Source organism: Eublepharis macularius, chromosome 5 (genome assembly GCF_028583425.1).
Source record: "Eublepharis macularius isolate TG4126 chromosome 5, MPM_Emac_v1.0, whole genome shotgun sequence".
In the NCBI taxonomy this organism is placed as follows: domain Eukaryota; kingdom Metazoa; phylum Chordata; class Lepidosauria; order Squamata; family Eublepharidae; genus Eublepharis; species Eublepharis macularius.
In genome coordinates, this window is record NC_072794.1 from 27,676,178 (window position 1) to 27,693,978 (window position 17,801).

General features: G+C 43.8%; 1 protein-coding gene across 5 annotated transcripts in view; it reads right to left on the minus strand.

The window, feature by feature from the left end:
- RASAL2 (RAS protein activator like 2) overlaps window positions 1–17,259 on the minus strand; it is a 271,541-nt gene extending 254,282 nt beyond the window's left edge. For all 5 annotated transcript variants that reach the window (XM_054980121.1, XM_054980117.1, XM_054980119.1 and 2 more), the window contains exon 1: window positions 17,061–17,259. In XM_054980121.1, the coding sequence (XP_054836096.1) occupies window positions 17,061–17,232 (172 nt within the window). In that variant the 5' untranslated portion in view covers window positions 17,233–17,259. The remainder of the gene's footprint in view (window positions 1–17,060) is intronic.
- Between the last annotated feature and the right edge of the window lie 542 nt (window positions 17,260–17,801).

Sequence of the window (17,801 nt, forward strand, 5' to 3'; positions counted from 1 at the left end):
TTTTAAGTGTGTGTGTGTCTTTAAATGCTTTGTGTGGTACAGGTGAAGAGTGAGGGTGAAAGAGAGGGATGAGTGAGTGAGATCAGTGGCATAGTGTGGGGGGACAGAGGGGCAGTTGCCCTGGGCACAAAATTCACAGGGGTGCAAGAGATTGCGCCGTGCCCTTGGCGAGGCCGCCCATGCATGCATGCATGCTGCTGGGGCAGCTGGCTTGCTGGGCACTGAGCCAGCCTTCCTGCAGCAGGCCAAACTGGCTGCAGTGGCGCGGGCAGCTGTGGCAGAGCGGAGACTGCGCTGCGCACTTGGGGAGGCCGCCTACACTGCCTGCAGCAGGGCAGGCAGCTGCTGTGGAGGGGGGCGACCGCATCCTGCGTGATGATATCACCCGGGAGCGAGGGAGATCAAAAAAGAAAAGACAGGACACTTGCCTTGCCCAGGGCGCTCTTAACCTACGCTACGCCACTGAGTGAGATGACTGGTTGATGACTGAGAGTGTGGGCGGAGTGAACTGCTGTTTTTAGTTACTGAGTGGAGAGAAAAGAGTCAGTCTGGGCAAAGCAGGGAAGCTGTGCGCATCCTGAGAGTGTTTGTGCATTTCTGAGAGAAATATTGAGTCTGGGCAAAGCAGGCAAACTGTGTGGAAGCCTGAAATGATTCACATTCTAGTTCAGTCAGGCCATCTGTGTGAAGCCTGAACTGTGTGTGTCTGAGAGAGAACTTTAATTCTATCTAAAGCAGGTAAACTATGTGAGCGCCTGAGAGTGAAAGTCTATGTGAATTTGAGTGAGAAATTTATATCTGAAGCAGGCAAACTGTGTGTGAGCTTGAGAGAGACTCTCACAAGGACTCTATGGCATTATAATCCACTGAGGTCCCTTGCCCTCTCAAACTCCAGCCTCCCCCAGCTCCACCCCCAAAATCTCCAGGAATATTCCAACCCAGAGCCAGCAACTTGTTGCTAAAATCAGATATCCCCATCTCTTTCTTATTATGTCAACATGGCAGTTCTGTATTTAAATATACATTATTGGTGCCTTTGTGCCTCTTTTGGAGCTAGTATAGCTATGACACTAGTATTCATAACTAATTCTGCCAGATATAGTAAAGAACAAACTAGCCATATATAGGTAAAATTCTTAAGAATTTTCCCAAGTGAATAGATGAAAAATAAAGGAATAGAAACAGGAACTGAAGTCACATTTAAACATCAAACCATGCCACAGTTCCTCCAAAATACCAGTGACAAGGGAACACGCACAAAATGTGCAAACTTTAAAGGAAGTAGATCATGCTCAGATGCTTCACACCCCATCATATGGAAACTTTCTGCAATGAAAGGAACAAAAATCAAAGAAAGGAAATGAAAACCAGGTTTCCTAAATTAATATTTTTATTACAACATATTTAATTGTACCGTGCATATGTCAGTGAGTCCCACAAACAAAACGCTGTTTAAGGAAAGTATCCTTCAGCAGAGACCTTATCCAGAAAGTCTCAGGGAAAAAAAGCATCAAGAGGCTGTGGACTGCTGAGGCTAAAAGCTGGAAAAGTCTCACTTTGGGCTTTAATTCTGTAGGTGGCCTTGGACACAGGAATATTCTCTTATTCTTCCATTCATAATTCACTGAATATTTACGTGACTATTAGAAGGGTCACTGAACTAGAGTGTTCAAAGCACTTCACACGCACTAAAACATACTACGTAATTGCCAACTGCTATCTTGAAAATGCATGACAACTTATGCATTCTCTCTCTCTCCTCCTCTCCTGCATGCTAAAACCCTGAGAAAATGCTGATAAAACACAGGAGCAATGCAGCATGCCTCTTAACAAACCCTGGCCACTTCCTGGCCCAGGTCCATTTTCACAGTATGCCAGCAGGCAAAGAACTGGATCGTGCAATATGCTCAGTCGTATCTCCTGCATCCAAGACTCAAGTCCAACTCACTAGCAGCCTATAGCAGAGGTCTCCAGCCCCGCTGAGTCAGTGGGAGTTACTGGAATTCTGAGTAGTGGGTGCCACCACAAAATAGCTGCCATCGGGAGAGTACTATCAACTGCAAAATGGCTGCCATAGAGCCTTGCATCAGTCCCCAAAAGTTGGGAGGTTCTAAGCCTAGTGATTTACTCCTCCTATGGTGGAGGTAGCTGTTTTTGAATAGGTGTTCCCTCCAGAGAAAGCTGATGCTTCCTGGTCTCTTCTGAAGCAATGAGATGGCAGCAAGAGAGGAACATGTCATTGCTTTGGAGAAGAAGGAAGTGTGGACCAAGGAACACATTGACAGGTGTTAACAGGTGCCACATTGGGGGTCACTGACCTATAGTAAGGATGTACCAGGACACAATTAGAATTTGGCAAGTATGGCATTGTGGAAGCAATTACACCAATACTGAATAAACATCCTTCCCCAACTTCCATTGGAAGCAGCCCATTCACCTATGATTCAAAACATTTCTCTCTTTGGCTGCATTCTGATAACGGCTAGCAAATCTCAATTTTGTTTATGAACCTGGTGAATTGTCAGGCTCCCCTCCCCCTTTGCAATAACTGGGATTCTTAACCAGGATACAACAATAGGGAAAAACTCCAGTTAACTGGGAAAGAAACTAGCCCCAATTAGCTCAGTCTCAGCTGTGTAACACTACTGGAGTCAGCTGAAGATTTCAGTCTTTGACCTCTGTGTGATGCATGACAGGAAGAAGAAAGGAACACACAAGTCCAACATTTAATCAGGGCTGATGCCTTTAATGAACAAATGTATCTGTTCGCAGCATCTGAACTGAACTTTTGTCAATGCTCAACCCATGTTTTGTATCAATTCTTCTAAGAGCTCAGCCCATGTTTTATGTCCAAGAGCACAGGGCTGTGGCTCAGTCAAAGAGCATCTGCTTTACAAAATCCCATGTTCAACAGCCAGTTAAAAGACCAGGTTATATGAAAGACCTCTATAGAGACCCTGGAAAGCTACCGCCACAACTACAACTCCAAATTCTACTGTTAAGCTCAATTATCTCTTATATCAACTTAAGTATAATTTTCCGCCCCCATCGTTATTAACACAGAATTAGGGTAGATCCAACCATCCGCCAAGTAGCCTTCCTCCAACTGAAATGGTTCTTCCTCCAATGGAAGAGCCTCTTAAGTTAAAAGAAGGCTCCTTAGGCTGCAAGAAGGCTTCAAAAACATTGCTCAGTGGAGCGATGGGACAGGGGTAGGATTCACCTCATTGGGTATGTATATTTAGAGGTGCCCAGTGCACTCTAAATCCTGAGGAGGATGAGCAGATCCAGATACTCCCCAGGTGAAATCTTATCACAGACACCATCTCCTGAGTCGATGCTCTCTACCCTGGCCTTGACTTTTCTCCAGTCAATTCTGCAGCTCCAACAGCCTGGTATTTCCACCTGGATGTCTCATTGCTATCTCAAACTCAAGGCACCCAAGACTGAACTTTTCATCTTTCCCCTACTCTTTCACTCTTCATACGCATTTCATGCCCACCCTACAGAACAGGCTACAATGCCCTGACTTTGCCTGTCGCTTTTCTCAATCCTTTGCTCCTCCCTCAACTCCATATTTGGGCTCAAGCCATGAAGTATCTTCTTTTATTATACTACAAAAAAAAATGCAGGCCTTCCTCCCTACCTCCTCTCTGCAAACTCTTGTTCATGGTCTGTCCGTCTCTTGCCTTGATTAAGTACAATTACTTTTAGTGAGATATATAAATCTCCCTTCTGGTCCTTATCACACCTTTGCCTCTAGATCTACTACCTGAAAACTCAGGGCAACGCCACCTCCTTCACTTCCTTCCACGTCTCCTCAAAGTCTACCCAAGCATACGCAGCTGAAAGGAAGGCAATTTTTAAATTTATTCTTATTTACACCCCACTTTTCTCCTCCGTGGGGAGGGACCCAGCTTACGCATGTCTCCTCACCTCCATTTTATCCTCACAACAACTCTGCATAACCATAAACATAAATAAATAAATAAATCCTACGACACGGGTAAGGCTGAAAGTATGTTACTGGTCCAGGGTCATCCAGCAAGCTTCCAACACAGAGCGGGGATTTGAGTCTCAGTCTCTCAGATCCTAGCCCAATACTTCAGCCACTACACCACACTGGCTCCTTTTATCCCTGCCTCTTCTTCCCTCCCTTCGTGGTCTTCCTTGTCTCTGGGTTTACACTGTAAATTTCTTGAGGGAGGGACCTGATTCCATCTGCTATGTAAAGGGCCTGGAGGACTGGCTACAGCTCTAGGAAACAGCGTATGTTTCACATGCAAAAGGTCTGAAATTTAGTCCCCAACATCTCCTCCTAAAGGATCTTAGGTAATTAGCGCTAGGAGAATACTTTTGCCCAAGACCCTAGAGACTAGCTGCCAGTTAAAGTACACAACACTAAGCTAGACAGACTTTCAAATCCTTCATGGGTCATCCATCCTCAGGGCTCCTTAGGCAGAGGGGGGAAGAGAAAGGGATGTAGGGAAGGAAGGGGGTTAGAGAGAGGGAATGCATGCATGCATCCACCTTTATAAAGCAAAGCTAAAATATGTATCTCTCAGAAAAACGTATCTACAGAAGTACCATGGCACTAGCAGCAATGACTGAAAATGCAAAGCATGCATGCAGATCAAAGCTTGAAAGTGCCTCTTCCGTCACTAATGAAGGCAGAAAATTCGAGGTGCATTTGTATTTTTATGCAAATCACCACCAGACACTACAGCACATCTGCTCGAGCAAGTGCCATTTTCCCACAGCATGCTGAATGAATATTAGTTAAGTTTCTGCCAGCGCCTGCAGAATAAAGCTAGTATTTAAGAGGCATTTTCAGCTACAAGCGCTTCCCTCCAAGTAACAAGTCCAAACTGCTTTTTGCATACCTTCCTTCTCTAGTTCAGCAAAAATTCTCTCCTCTTTCTGTATAGCTCAATAATGAACTTTGTTCCAGAAAAAAGGTTCATTACTATATTATAATAAATCTATTAATAATTTGTATAACATTTGCAGCGCTCTGCAGTTTATAATCAGTATCACCTCCACTTCACTACAACACTACAAGACAGATCATGATTATGTGCTTTCTAAAGGCAGGAAATTGTAGGTAAGTCTTGCTTAAGATTGCCTATGAGCTAAAGCCAAGATGTCATTTGCAGCCAGGATGTTGACTGGAGTGGGTTCTAGAGAACCAGTCTTGTGTAGTGGTTAGAGTGTAAGACTAGGATCTGGGAGAACCAGGTCTGAATCCTCACCCTGCCATGAAAACTCAATGGGTGACCTGGGGCCAGTCACACACTCTCAGCCTAACCTACCTCACAGGATTTTTTTTAGGATAAAATGGAGGAGAGGAAAATGATGCAAGCCTCCCTGGTCCCCATTGGAAAGAAAGGTGGGATATAAATGAATTTTAAAAAATGAATCATCCCTATCTTGCCCCATCTACATAGGTTTCGAATTTGTTTCAAGGCCCAATTCAAAGCGCTGGAGTTGACCTGAAGAACTGCCTACTTCTATACAAACCTATCCAACTGCCAGGGTCATCTTCCAAAGCCGTGCTTTGTGTAACCTCACCTTCTGAGATTAAGTGGGTGGCAACCTGAAACACGACCAAAATTATGAAAATCTCCTCATGAATATTAGTCTGTCCCCTTCTGTCACTTTTTGCTGCCAGAGGGTGAAAACTACTTTAGTTTCATCTGGTGTTCCCAGAATTATTCCTTCCTCCTGCCCTATGTTCTAGTTACTGTTTTTCTGTGCATTTAAACATGTGTTTTAGTTTTGGTTTTCGTTGCTTTTATGATGTGTTTTTATAAAGCATGTTTTAACTGTTAGCTGCATTGGTGGCCCTGATGGGGCAGAAAGGCAGGGTACACATTTTTTAAAAAAAATAAATAAATCTGTATTATGTAAACTGGGGGAGGGGGGGTACATGGGATCGCCTCTCTCAGGATGGTCCATATACAGAGATTCACAATGATTCTTTAACTAAGACAGGCAAGCTTTTCCGTCTCATTTGTAACAGTAAGAGTAGCCTTGAGGACAAGTCCACACAAATAAATTATATGGAAAAACTGATCCTGATCGTCTCAGTGTACAAGTACAGAATTCCTCTACATCAAACTAGCATGTGAGGCAGCAGGTTAAGATTAAACCTTGATCCCCTATACACTACCTTTGTATTACATCACCCCCACCCCCCGCCACAAAGGAGCACGAAAACTTGCAATATCTACTTCAGTTACACAAAACAGGATTTGCTGTTTAGGTAAGCTTGGACACAAGTTCATATTACACATGATATTACACATCACACAGTTATTGAGTCGTTCCTAAGGAAGTTCATCTGTGCTGTCTGGGACATTTTCATTAGGCTATACTTCCAGAACAGAAACCATTATATTTTGGCAGGGAACTCATAAGCTATTTCTACCATCAGCAGCTGGAAGGCAGAGGTGAGAGTAGAGAACTAAGATTTGAGACTCTCCCCCCAGCCTGGGGGCTGCTACAACAACCTGATCCCAAAGCCACTGCTATATAGTTGGCAGGTGGTGCCACTTCCTCACCAGGAGAGACACCAGGTGACTGAAGGGCAAGTACATAAAGTTGTGCCAAGTGCCCAAGCAGCAGCAAATCAGGTGAGAATGCCAGCCCCGGAGTTCCCACGAGGCTGAGAAGTCCTGTGAATCCAGAGAAAAAGCAGCAGGGTTTGCAGGAGCCCTGACTGGCTATCCAGACCCTTGCAAGCTCACATCACTCATCTGGGCACTCACTGGAAGTTACAATGGAGATGACCAAAAGAGGAAAGAGGAGAATCCTGGGCATAAGTCAAGCCCCTCCCTACTAGAGCACAGTTCCCAAGGAGGGCCAAGGATGCAGCCAAGCACAGCTGTCCCCATCACATTTCTATCATTTCTACCAACAGTCCATGCCTGGCCAGGCCAGGCATGGACTGCTAAGAGGGTCTCTCCTTAGCTAAGTGGGTCTCTCCTTAGAAAGGTCACCTGTGCTACCCAGGTTATTTTTGTTGGGCTGTACTTCAAAGAAGTAAGCCCTTAACTTCAGGCAAGGACATCACAGGGCCTACCTACTGACACCACCGGCAGCTAAAAGGTTTGCCCAAGAGTAGGGAAGTAACATCTGGGATGCTTCTTCTACCGTAATCTCAACTGAACAACCCCAGTCCCACCCAGACACAACTGCGGCGGCATCTTTCATTGTAAAAGAACAACAGAAACAGAACTAATTTTAATATTTTTTTTAAAAATGCAATAGATTTGAATTGCTTTGGGAGGAAATGGGGTATTGAATAAATAAATGGTTGCAAAACCTAACAATACTTTACTGGGAGTAAGCCCCACAGAATAAAATGGAGTTTACTGAAGACTACTCCCTAAGTAAGTAAATGCCAGCAGACCTGTTCATTTAAACCCAGGTATTCCTCAATCACTTATAAACAAGGAGGGGAGGTGGAGGGGAGGTGGAGACACTGTTCAGAGTTTTTTTTTTTTAAGAGCAAAAGAGGTATGAGGATAAGGGAAGCTGAACTATACCTGTGACTGCTGGCTGCTCATCTCTGTCCACTGCCCCACCAGCACTTTGTCAGAGCTGGGCTCTCTTCTTACCTGTGGAGAAGTAATTCTGAAAGGGAGACTATGGGGAGGGAAGCTTTAGGCACACAGAGGAAATTTAGCAGCACCAACAACCACTTGTCCCTTTTGCTGTTAAAAATCAATTCCTCCACTTTATAAATGACTAGCAGGCTTAAAAGACTAGATCTGCCACTTACCACTTTAAGCTAAAGGCTCTGGACAAACTGAGTCTGTATTCTAAATCTGAATTTCCCATTCTTTTGTAAACTAAGAAACATGTGTCTTCAACTTAAGTTGTTCTTGCTAAAGGTGCATAATGGGTGCCCTATACAAAATGGTTTGAAATACAAATTATTCAGTTACAGAAATGAAAAATATATTAGTGAAATACTATCAGAGATAAGGAAGTGGCTTTCCCCAGAGACTTGTTTTTTGGATACAGCTACAGAAAACTACGAAGACTTCTTTAGTGCACTTTCCTTTCTAAAATACATTAAAATACATTAATATATTTTTAAAAACTGAGATACTATCTGAGTAGCCTTGTTGGAGCCATGAGCACCAAGAACATCCCTTTTAAAGTAAGGAAGAATATATAAAAATAAATGTATTTATAAAAATAAAGTAAAATAAATGAACCTTACGATGAAATCTCTGCTGGATCAAGCTGAATCTATAATTATAACATCTGAAAATCAATCATGGCATCAGAATGTGCGTCCTGTTTGTTTTCTTTTCCTCTTTCTTAAAAATAGATGCAAGGCTGTACAAAAACTTTAAAAGAAAGAAAGAAAAAGTTTGCTTGGGTGACATTTTCAAGGGCAATTACACTAAGCACAGCCCAACACATAATTAAACTTTAGCATTAAAACCGAACTCTAACTTTCATATGGGTTAAGCTTAACATTACTTGAACATTCTCTGCAGTTCATCCTCTTAAAGACACAAGACTTGTTACTTCTATACTTAGTGATAATAACCAAACAACAGCAACCAAAGGGAATCCATCAGATCATCCAGGTATGAAGAACTGCATATAATGCTACAATTCTCAAAACAGGAGGGGGGCCTTCTTAAAGAAATATTGGTAGTATTTTCAACTTAAGGCTCCAATAACTTGCACAGGAAACAGCCAGGGCCATTGAACAAACAATAGTGGAATTCCCTAGTAAACATACAGCTAATGAACCTTGTTTCAGAAGGCATCACAACAATATCTTTATCTTCTCAGCAATATTGGTGCGCTTAAGATAAACTCTTGTTCAGCCTAGATGTAATTCCATAACCTAAATCAAGAGCCCTTCTTTACAATCTTGGGTAAAAAAATAGTCTCTTCCCTTCTTACTACTTGCCTCAACGCACTGAAGTTTAACCATGTTCTCTGGTAAGCACGCTATATGAAAGCTACTGCCCCTTGCTAGCCACATACATTTATTCAGACAGTAGAATCAGCCCAGGGTCCTTCAGTTGTAGTTGTAGATCACTAGGTCACAAAAGAACTGTCCAGTCCCAGAGCAAGAACAACTTAGACTGTCCCATGAAACTGAGTTGTCAGAAACTAAGAAATAACTATGGACTTCAAAACAAAAAACCAAAGAACTATAGAAAGGTTCAAGTTGAGAGTCTACTTTTCCAGTTTTGAGTTGGAAGAGTTCACAAAAATGCAGCACAGCTCACTTGTTTGGGACACCTATATTATTTTTAGCAAAGTATTTCTTGAAACTGGCAGGGATTCCTGTTGCATTGTATTAAATTACAGGGCTACTGTGCAGTGCAGATGAGGTTTAATAAAGTTTTATGCAGAGATTCCTGCCTTAGGATGCTGTATTCAGCAAGATGACCCTTGATTTCCTTCCAGTCTAGTGACTGAATAACTCTTCCGGACTGGCATAAATTTAATCCTCATTTACTTATGCAGTATCTAACCTCATTCTTTATTTCGTGCTATATAACAGAGTCCATTTTATTGTTTTTAAAAGAATTCCATTACATTTTCAAGTCATTTTTGTACATTTATTCTCATGAGTTTCATTAGCATTCAGAAATGCCACATCATATGCTAGTATTGAAATACACAAAACCACCAACAGCTATTTTTCTACTCTTGCAAGAGGTCAAACGATCTCACCCTTTCCCCCACCCCGAGCCAGTCATGCATGGCTTTTTGTTCAAGAGGCATGGTCTTTGGGGGGATCTTAAAGGGCCCTGTAGCCAGAGGAAAAGTTGTTAGGGTTCAATCCAACGTATCCTAGGAATGCAGGTTACAATCTGGCATGTACATCTTTGCAAACTTTATATCCGTTGACATGAGTAGCTGTAGTTCATATTTACAGCAGGAAATTCCATGTTAGGAATACATTAAGGCTGCGATCGTAAGAACACTTCCCTGGGACTAAACCCCATTGAAAAAAATCGACTTACTTCTGAACAGCCCACTTAGAATTGCTCCCTAAGTGCTAAAGCAGAGGGCCTAACAGAAGGGCCACTTTAAGCGCTTTTCAGCCATTTCTACAAACCTAACACAGAGGAGTTTAACAACAAAAACTCTCTCTAACATAGGATCACAAAGCAGCTCCAGAATTCCCAGCACAATCAAGCCTCTTGCAGAAGAAGACATGCATACCAAACCCTTACAGGAAGCACAATCATAGCATAAAGCAGGGGAATAATTTCAGAATACTCTTCTCTATTCAAGCACCAACCTGGCAATGTCCTCACTGTCAGCAATAAAGCCACTGAGTTTGTACCACTGACACTTGCAAGTTGCTCAGACATGGAACGCACAACTGAAGGCATAATCACACCACTGCCCAAAAAGCACTGCACATCACTGCTGCAATTCTGATTTTATTGCCCAGTGTTGCGGCCAGTCAGCTCTACAGTTCAAATAACTTCTGTTGTTTCCACTTAACATTGATGGTACAGGACAACTTGATCAACTTCAAAGCATGGGACGGAACAGGGATGCCAGTAGTTAACTTTGCGAGCGTCCAAATCTCAAGTCCTCCAGCTACCAAATCCTATAGCGGACAATGCGATGGCCTTTTGTGATCTGCTCATATTGGCACAACTTAACGTTTCATGAAGCTGCATTTACTATCTCTTCCCTGTGCCATCCAAAAGCAAAATCTTAGACCACATACCCCCTCCAGTGTGGGGGGAGGGGAGCTAGGTTTTTAAGGATTTGAGGTCATTCTCATCTGCCCTTCATTTGTGGTGATCAACTACTAGCAAAAATCTTGTCAAGACCAAGAAGACAAAGAGCAACTGGGGAAATGGGGCAGGGGAGGGAATCAGGACTTCCTCAGAAGCCCGGAAGGGACCTCAGGGTCATAGTGAGAGTACATCCCAGAACAAAGCACTTGGATCACTGTCACATCGTTGTAACAGATTGTTTTATGGTGCACTATTGCAAATGCCTACAGATACATACTGTATAGTCTGTGCAGCTAGACTGATTCCCTATCACATCCCTGAACAAACCATGCAGATGCAAGACGAATTCCTAATGCAGTTTCTTAACACAGATGCATAAAACTGGCCAGGTCTGAGAAGTGGCTAGCGCATTTATTTCAAATTAAGTAACTGTTTCCAACCTGATGTGGAGCTAAGTGCCTTTCAACTGCAGCCTTCTCAAAATACATTGTACAGTTTGCATTTGTAAGACCACACAGGGAATATAGAACCTTGGGCTGTTATATTAATAGCTCCCCTGTCTACAGTGCTAAGATAGGGATACTTAACATTTTCTCGTGCAAGATACATTTCCTCTTTGGAGTCATTTGTGGCAGCAGTTGGCATTAACTTTTCCCAGTATAATATAGTCCACAAGGCCAAAACCCACAGCTCTTATTTCCTTTGCTAGGATAGCAACCTTCTTTGTTAACTACAAATAAACTCTGCAATGCCATAAATATCTACAGCAGAATATACTGTACATACAGCACTTAGAAACGACATTTAGTTCTGCACTATCATGCAATAGTTCCAGTTTGATTAAATGCATAGGAACATCTGTGCAAGGCAAGAGCAACATTTAAACAATCTGATATATAAATTTTATTTATTTTCACATTAGTCTGCTTAACCAAAACAGGATTCTGCGAGGAGGGCAATAAGGCATATACTTTAAAAGTTGGGAGTTGTTATTTTTAACCTTAACAGCGGAATTCGCCTTTTTTTGTTGTTGTTGAAGCTTTGTTTTGATAAAGACCAAAAATAATTTGTTGCCCTTAGGTTACAAAAAATTACTTCTACTGCCCAATCACGCTTCAGAAATAAAAAAAATCACTACGCTTTTCCTAAATCTTTCAGTTATACAGATATTTTTAGCTCCATGCTAGCATCAAACTGTAGCCCATCATTGAATGAGACACGCAGGACTAACGGAACAACATTTTACACTGTAACTAAATTTGGAGTGTTCATCGCTATGTAAATTCTTGATGTTATCCCTTACAACAGGCAACTTCGTTTCAGCAAACTATTTCAAAAACTGTTTATTTTTAGAACCCTACACATGATCCCATCAAGTAGAGTCTGATGCTGTTTAGAAAATTTTATGAAGCCCTCTCCCAAAAGGGGCGTGTGTGTCAGATTTTGCCACTGAAGGCCTCCTCAGGGCAAGGAACAATTAAAGTTTCCTCAAGAACAGTTAAAGCCAAACAGATTTTTTTCCCCATGTTCAATGCCAAAGGAATCACATGGCTGCAAAAATCAAAACAAAAAGGCACAGAAAAGAGTCCACATAGGCCTAGAATGGGCTTGTGTGTCCTTGAGGGGACAATGCCCCTATCTGTGATAGCGCAGGCAGCAGGATACACAACATCTTACTGAACACTGTATTTTGGAGGGAGAGGGAAGAGACCGCTTTGTCTTTAACCCCAATGAATCAGAGAAGAACCTGAGCCCTCTCTGGCAACTATCCAAGCATTCCAGGAAGGTCCCGCTTGAGAACTACTGCTCTAACTGCGAGAACCTCAAAATTACTAATTCTTACGATTAATAGTGCAATCCTAAGCAGAGTTACTCTAGTCTAAGCCCATTGAAGTCAATGGACTTAGACTGGAGTAACTCTGCTTAGGATTGCACGGTAAGTGTCATAAATGAATAGGAACTGCCTCACATATAAAGAGCAGTTCAGTGGCTCATCCCTCAAAGATGAACTTCTTAGTGCAGTACACTAAGTACACTCGTGATGCACACTGTGCATCCAATATGACAATGAACTGGCAAGAGGAAACAATAGCTCTCTACGCCAGCAACGTTTTAATTTGTTGGCGCTTCATCTCTGCCCCTGCATGGTCCCTAAAAGATCTTATCTTTTTTATTCCGAGCAAAATAAGTTATTCAATTACTTTTATGGGAGAGGGCTGCAATGAGGAAGGGACTACAGAGGCAAGTGAAACTCTCTTAAACCATGCCTGAAGGTATGGGAGAAAATTCTGTCTTAACTCATGCATGCGCAATAGTGGATTCTTTTCTTTTGCTTCAAAACTCAGTATGAGCCTTTCAGTTTAGGTGTGGTAGGGGGCTACAATAAGCAATATTTGGTGACCCTAGTATTTTTTCCTTAGCTTAACAATGTCACTATTATATGCTCTTTTCTTTCTTATACAGAATTCCACAGCAGTCATTTGCTTGAGTAACCCACAATAATGATTGACATTTGCGAATTCTTTGGTAGGAACTGTCTACAAAGTTAGATACTATTAGTACACTATCTCCTAGCCTAGACCAACAGAAGTTGTCCCAATAAATATCAGTTTGCCCTTTTCATCTCTCTCACTGTTTAGAACCAATGTGTCAACATCTGTCCACACTTAAGCAGCAACTAGGCCTGGTAATGCTGATGTGCATAGGACACTTTTTGGATTAACAAGCCTGTTTCACGGACACAAAAAGCAGTAACCCCTGAATACAAAGTTGAGAGACTCTGGTGCAGTGACAGCCGGTGTAATGCAGTGAATAGAATGTCAGAGGCCCTGGTTTGAATCTCCACACTACCATGGAAACCTTACAGGTGACGTTGGGCCAATCACACTCTCAGCCAATTCTACCTCACAGCGTTGTTGTGAGGACAAACTGAAGGAGAGGAGAACAATGTAAGATGCTTTAAGTCGCCACTGGGAAGAAAGGTGGGGTATAAATAAATAAAGTATTCAGCATATGATTTAGTACAAAATAGAAAGTAAAGCACAGCTACAAAAATCCCCCCCTCCCATTTTCTCCATATGCTGTCTCCAATTACTGGCTTTAAGACTGGATCACAATGCACTTCTAACATACACTGTGACCAACCCCCCCCCCCCCAAGAGCCTGATCATTCTGATACAGATTTATTTTCGGAGGTTACATACCAGGGAGGGTTTGAGGGGAAAAAAGGAAGTAACAGTGAGTCTTGTACATCAGCCAGATTGCTGAAGAATTTAACATCCTTTTTCCAGGCTGTCATCAGCCTTGGCTATAAGTAAGGACACCAACCGAATGCAAGTCAGTGAGCACCGAACCACATGACGAACAGTGTCAGTATCTTCCAGGCTTCAAGAAACTCATTAATAGTCATCCAGAATCCAGCTGGAGGGTGGGGGAAACGAAGCTTTCTTCACACCGCATCCTGTTCTTGCCTTCTAGCCAGCACAAAAGTGCTTCAATACAGATTACAGAATGATAGCATAACACTTCCCTGCATTTGCTAGATCCCGGGGTGCTTTCAACTGAGCATCCTGTAGTTGACTTGTATAAAACTAGCACAAAGGGCAGCTTGCTAATAATTGCCAGCATTTTCTTGACATTTTAGCACATGTCAAATAATCACAGGGTAGCATTTCCTGACAGCACGTTTTTTTATAAATTGCAGAGTTTTTTTTTTTAAAGCCTACACATCTAAAAATAATGAACTGCTTTAAAACTGAGATTAGTCACAAGTCTTTACCCAGGAATGATTCAATCCTGGTTGCAATTTCCCCGAATTCAGAGTGAACCCAAACATGAAAAGGGTTTGCCTGTTCATCAGTTTTCATTCTGCTGGTGGAACAGCCAGAGATTTGACAATGACAATTGTAAACAATAGCACATTCTGAAACATAATCCATGGGTGGTTTTTTTTTTCCAGCTAACATGACTGTACAGAGCTGTTTTTCCAAAGGGATGGGGAAAACAATGGGAAAGGGCTGTGCCAGGAGAGGGACATCATCACCTCCACACACAAGAAGTTACTAAAAGGGGGGAAACAAGCTTGTATCGGATGTATGGATAGTTAAATTTATTCTATATTTATATATACATGAAGTATAGATTGTATGTGGAGGCAATATTAATGCTTACATCAGTACAATAAAAAAAAGTTACTAAAAGTTTTTTTCCTTGATAAAGTGCAACTTTGTCATTCTTAACCCCTTCTGATAGAGAGCCCTTGTTCTGAGACATAGTTGCATACCTGTACTGAGGAAGAATTTCATAGAGACAGGGGGAAGGGCAGGAGCATAGCTGTCCTCACAAGAAGAAAGGGAACTCGGTAGGGCTATGAGTATAGAACGCATGTTTCAAACCAGAGTTTATCATCATCACCCATGGCAAAATACTTCTTCAAAACTGAATGCCACTACTCTGTTCAGAAGCAAGGTGCTGAAAAGAAAAACTGTTATTTCACAATTGCACTGAGTCAAGTGGCTATGAAGGAGACATGCAAGAGCAACGGAGAGGCAGATACAAACAGACGCAAAGCAGCTGGGTGCAAACAGGCTGAGCAAACATGAGAGGGACTCTACGTCAAGCAACAACAAGGAACTTATAAGGCAGCTACTCACAAATGGTGGACTGGAACCTGACAGTGGGTTGCAAGACAGCAAGGTGTTGGAGAACCAAGAAAATATACCAGAGACAATGCTATCCTTGAATAGTGTTTAAAAAGGTGGCTTTCAGGTCAGGGAATCAGACTCATGAAAAATTATTCAGAGATCCTTTGGTAAACGGACAGGGACTGTAAACTGTACTACTGGATATGGTCTGTTGACATAGATATGCTCCTCCTAGTTAGTTTCTGCATCGTGAAATATACTATGTTTAATTACTTATGCTTTGTTTCAGCAATGTTTCACCATTGTATTCAGATTTATGCTCACTTTCAAATTTCTACAACCTATACCCGATTATATTGTTCACTTGATCACATTGACTTGCCTTGAGTCTCAGTGAGAAAGGCCCACTATAAATAAAGAAATCCCAAAAGCAAATACAAAACCACAGCCTGACGAAATTCACTTGCTTCTAAAATATGTTGAGTATACCAGCATAATGGAGTGGGGAAGACACACTTGCCTTATACCAAGTCAGACTGCTGTATCAGTCAAGGTCAGTACTATCCACTCTAGCTAGCAGCAGCTCTCCAGGATCAAAGATAGGCATCTTTCACCTCACTTTCTACCTGATCTTTTTATCCGAAATTGCCAAAGATCGGGCAGGGAGCCACAGAGCAACTGCTCTACTGTTGAACACTGCCTACCCTGCCTGACTGGCAGTTTCTCGCCAGGGTGGTCTTTCATCCTACCTGCTACCAGAGCCTCCTGTATTCCAAGCTCTATTGATCATCCATGCACCCCCCCCCCCCACAGAGGACCATGCCAAAAGTCAAAGACGGGCTAGGGTACACCTGAGGCAAACACAGAAATACAGGATAAAGAGATGCTACTGACAACCCAAGCGCATTTAAAGTGGAACCATTTATACGATTATATATTAGGTGCTTTACTCTGAGCACCACTATGTCAATTACACCCTATAAAAAACAGGCAGGATGAAATGCAAGATTCTGGTCCATTAGCACCTTGCTCTTCTACTGCAGCCCAACACAGCTTCCCACCTGAAACTAGGAAGGATGAAAGAATGCAAGGGTTTCAGAGGAGGCTAACTGGTGCGCTGGAGGGTCCCAGATTCAATCCTAGGCACCCCCAGTTAAAAGGATCAGACAGAGCAGGTGACATGCAAAACCTTCACCTGAGATCCTGGAGCGCCACCGCATCTCATCAGACAATACTGACCTTGGCAGATGATCCCACGCTGTATAACGCAGCCTCGTGCGCTCATGACAAGAGACCCGCTTGAACACCAGCATGATATTATACTTACATTACAACACACGTATATATATTTAGACTAGCAAAATTACCCAAAGAAAAGGAAAAGCGCTGGTGCAGGGTGAAGTCTGTGGACAGAAAGGGGGGCGTGCTGCTCTTGGGGGCTTGGGATTTTTATTATTTATTTATTTTTAGGCGATGGCAGGTGATTCTCCCCCTGCCCTGGATAAGGAGATGGGAGAGCTGGTCAAAGCTTGCAATGCGGGGAAGGGAAAGCCGGCCCCCGAATACTTGGTGCCTTGGGGAGGGAGGCTGAAGCCGAGCCGGGCGGGGAGGGATGGCCGGGGGCGCCTGAGGGTGGGAAGGGGCTGTGAGAGGGGGGGGTCTCCTTCCTCACCGTAGACCTGCAGCCAGCCCTGCAGCTGACACACCGACTCCCTCAGGATCCGCTCCAGCGTGCTGGCCGCCCCAGCCAGGTCGGCGGGTCCCGGCAGCGAATTCTTGAGGCGCTCCAGGCACGAGTCCGCTCCTTCCCCGGACGGCCGCGCTGCCGAAGCGCCGGGCTCCATTCTCAGTCAGTCGCAGCCGGAGCCCCCTCCGTCCGTCCGTCCCGCCGGTCTGCCGGGCTCGGTCCCCGCCCTCCGAGGACCCCGCCCCCTTCTCGCCGCTCACTGCCCCGCAGCCCGACCCGTCTCCATCCCGAGGCGGCCGCCCCCGGACAGCGTCGCCGGCGCTCAGCCGCCCGCCGCTGCTCCCTCGCCCGCGGCTGCATCCACGGGCGGCATCCCAGGGACAGAGGCAGGAGCAATGGATCGCCGAGGCGCCGGCCACCCGGCTGGCCCCCTTGCCCGCCTGCCTCAGGCAGGCATGGACACACCGCGGCCAGGCGCGATCAATCGCCAATCGACGCCAACGTGCGCTTCGCACCTCCTCCTTCCCAAGGAATCGCCGCCCTCCTGCGGCTGCTGATTGGCTGTATGCAAATGAGGCAGCGTGCTCTGATGGGACTCCCAGGAATCGCCCAGTAGGAACCGCTGCCGGGGAGGAGTTGCTATTCTGCGTTGTCTGAAGCCCGTGTGGATCTAGAGAGCAATCCTAAGAGGGTTTACTCAAAGTCCTACTCATGTCTATCCAGTGG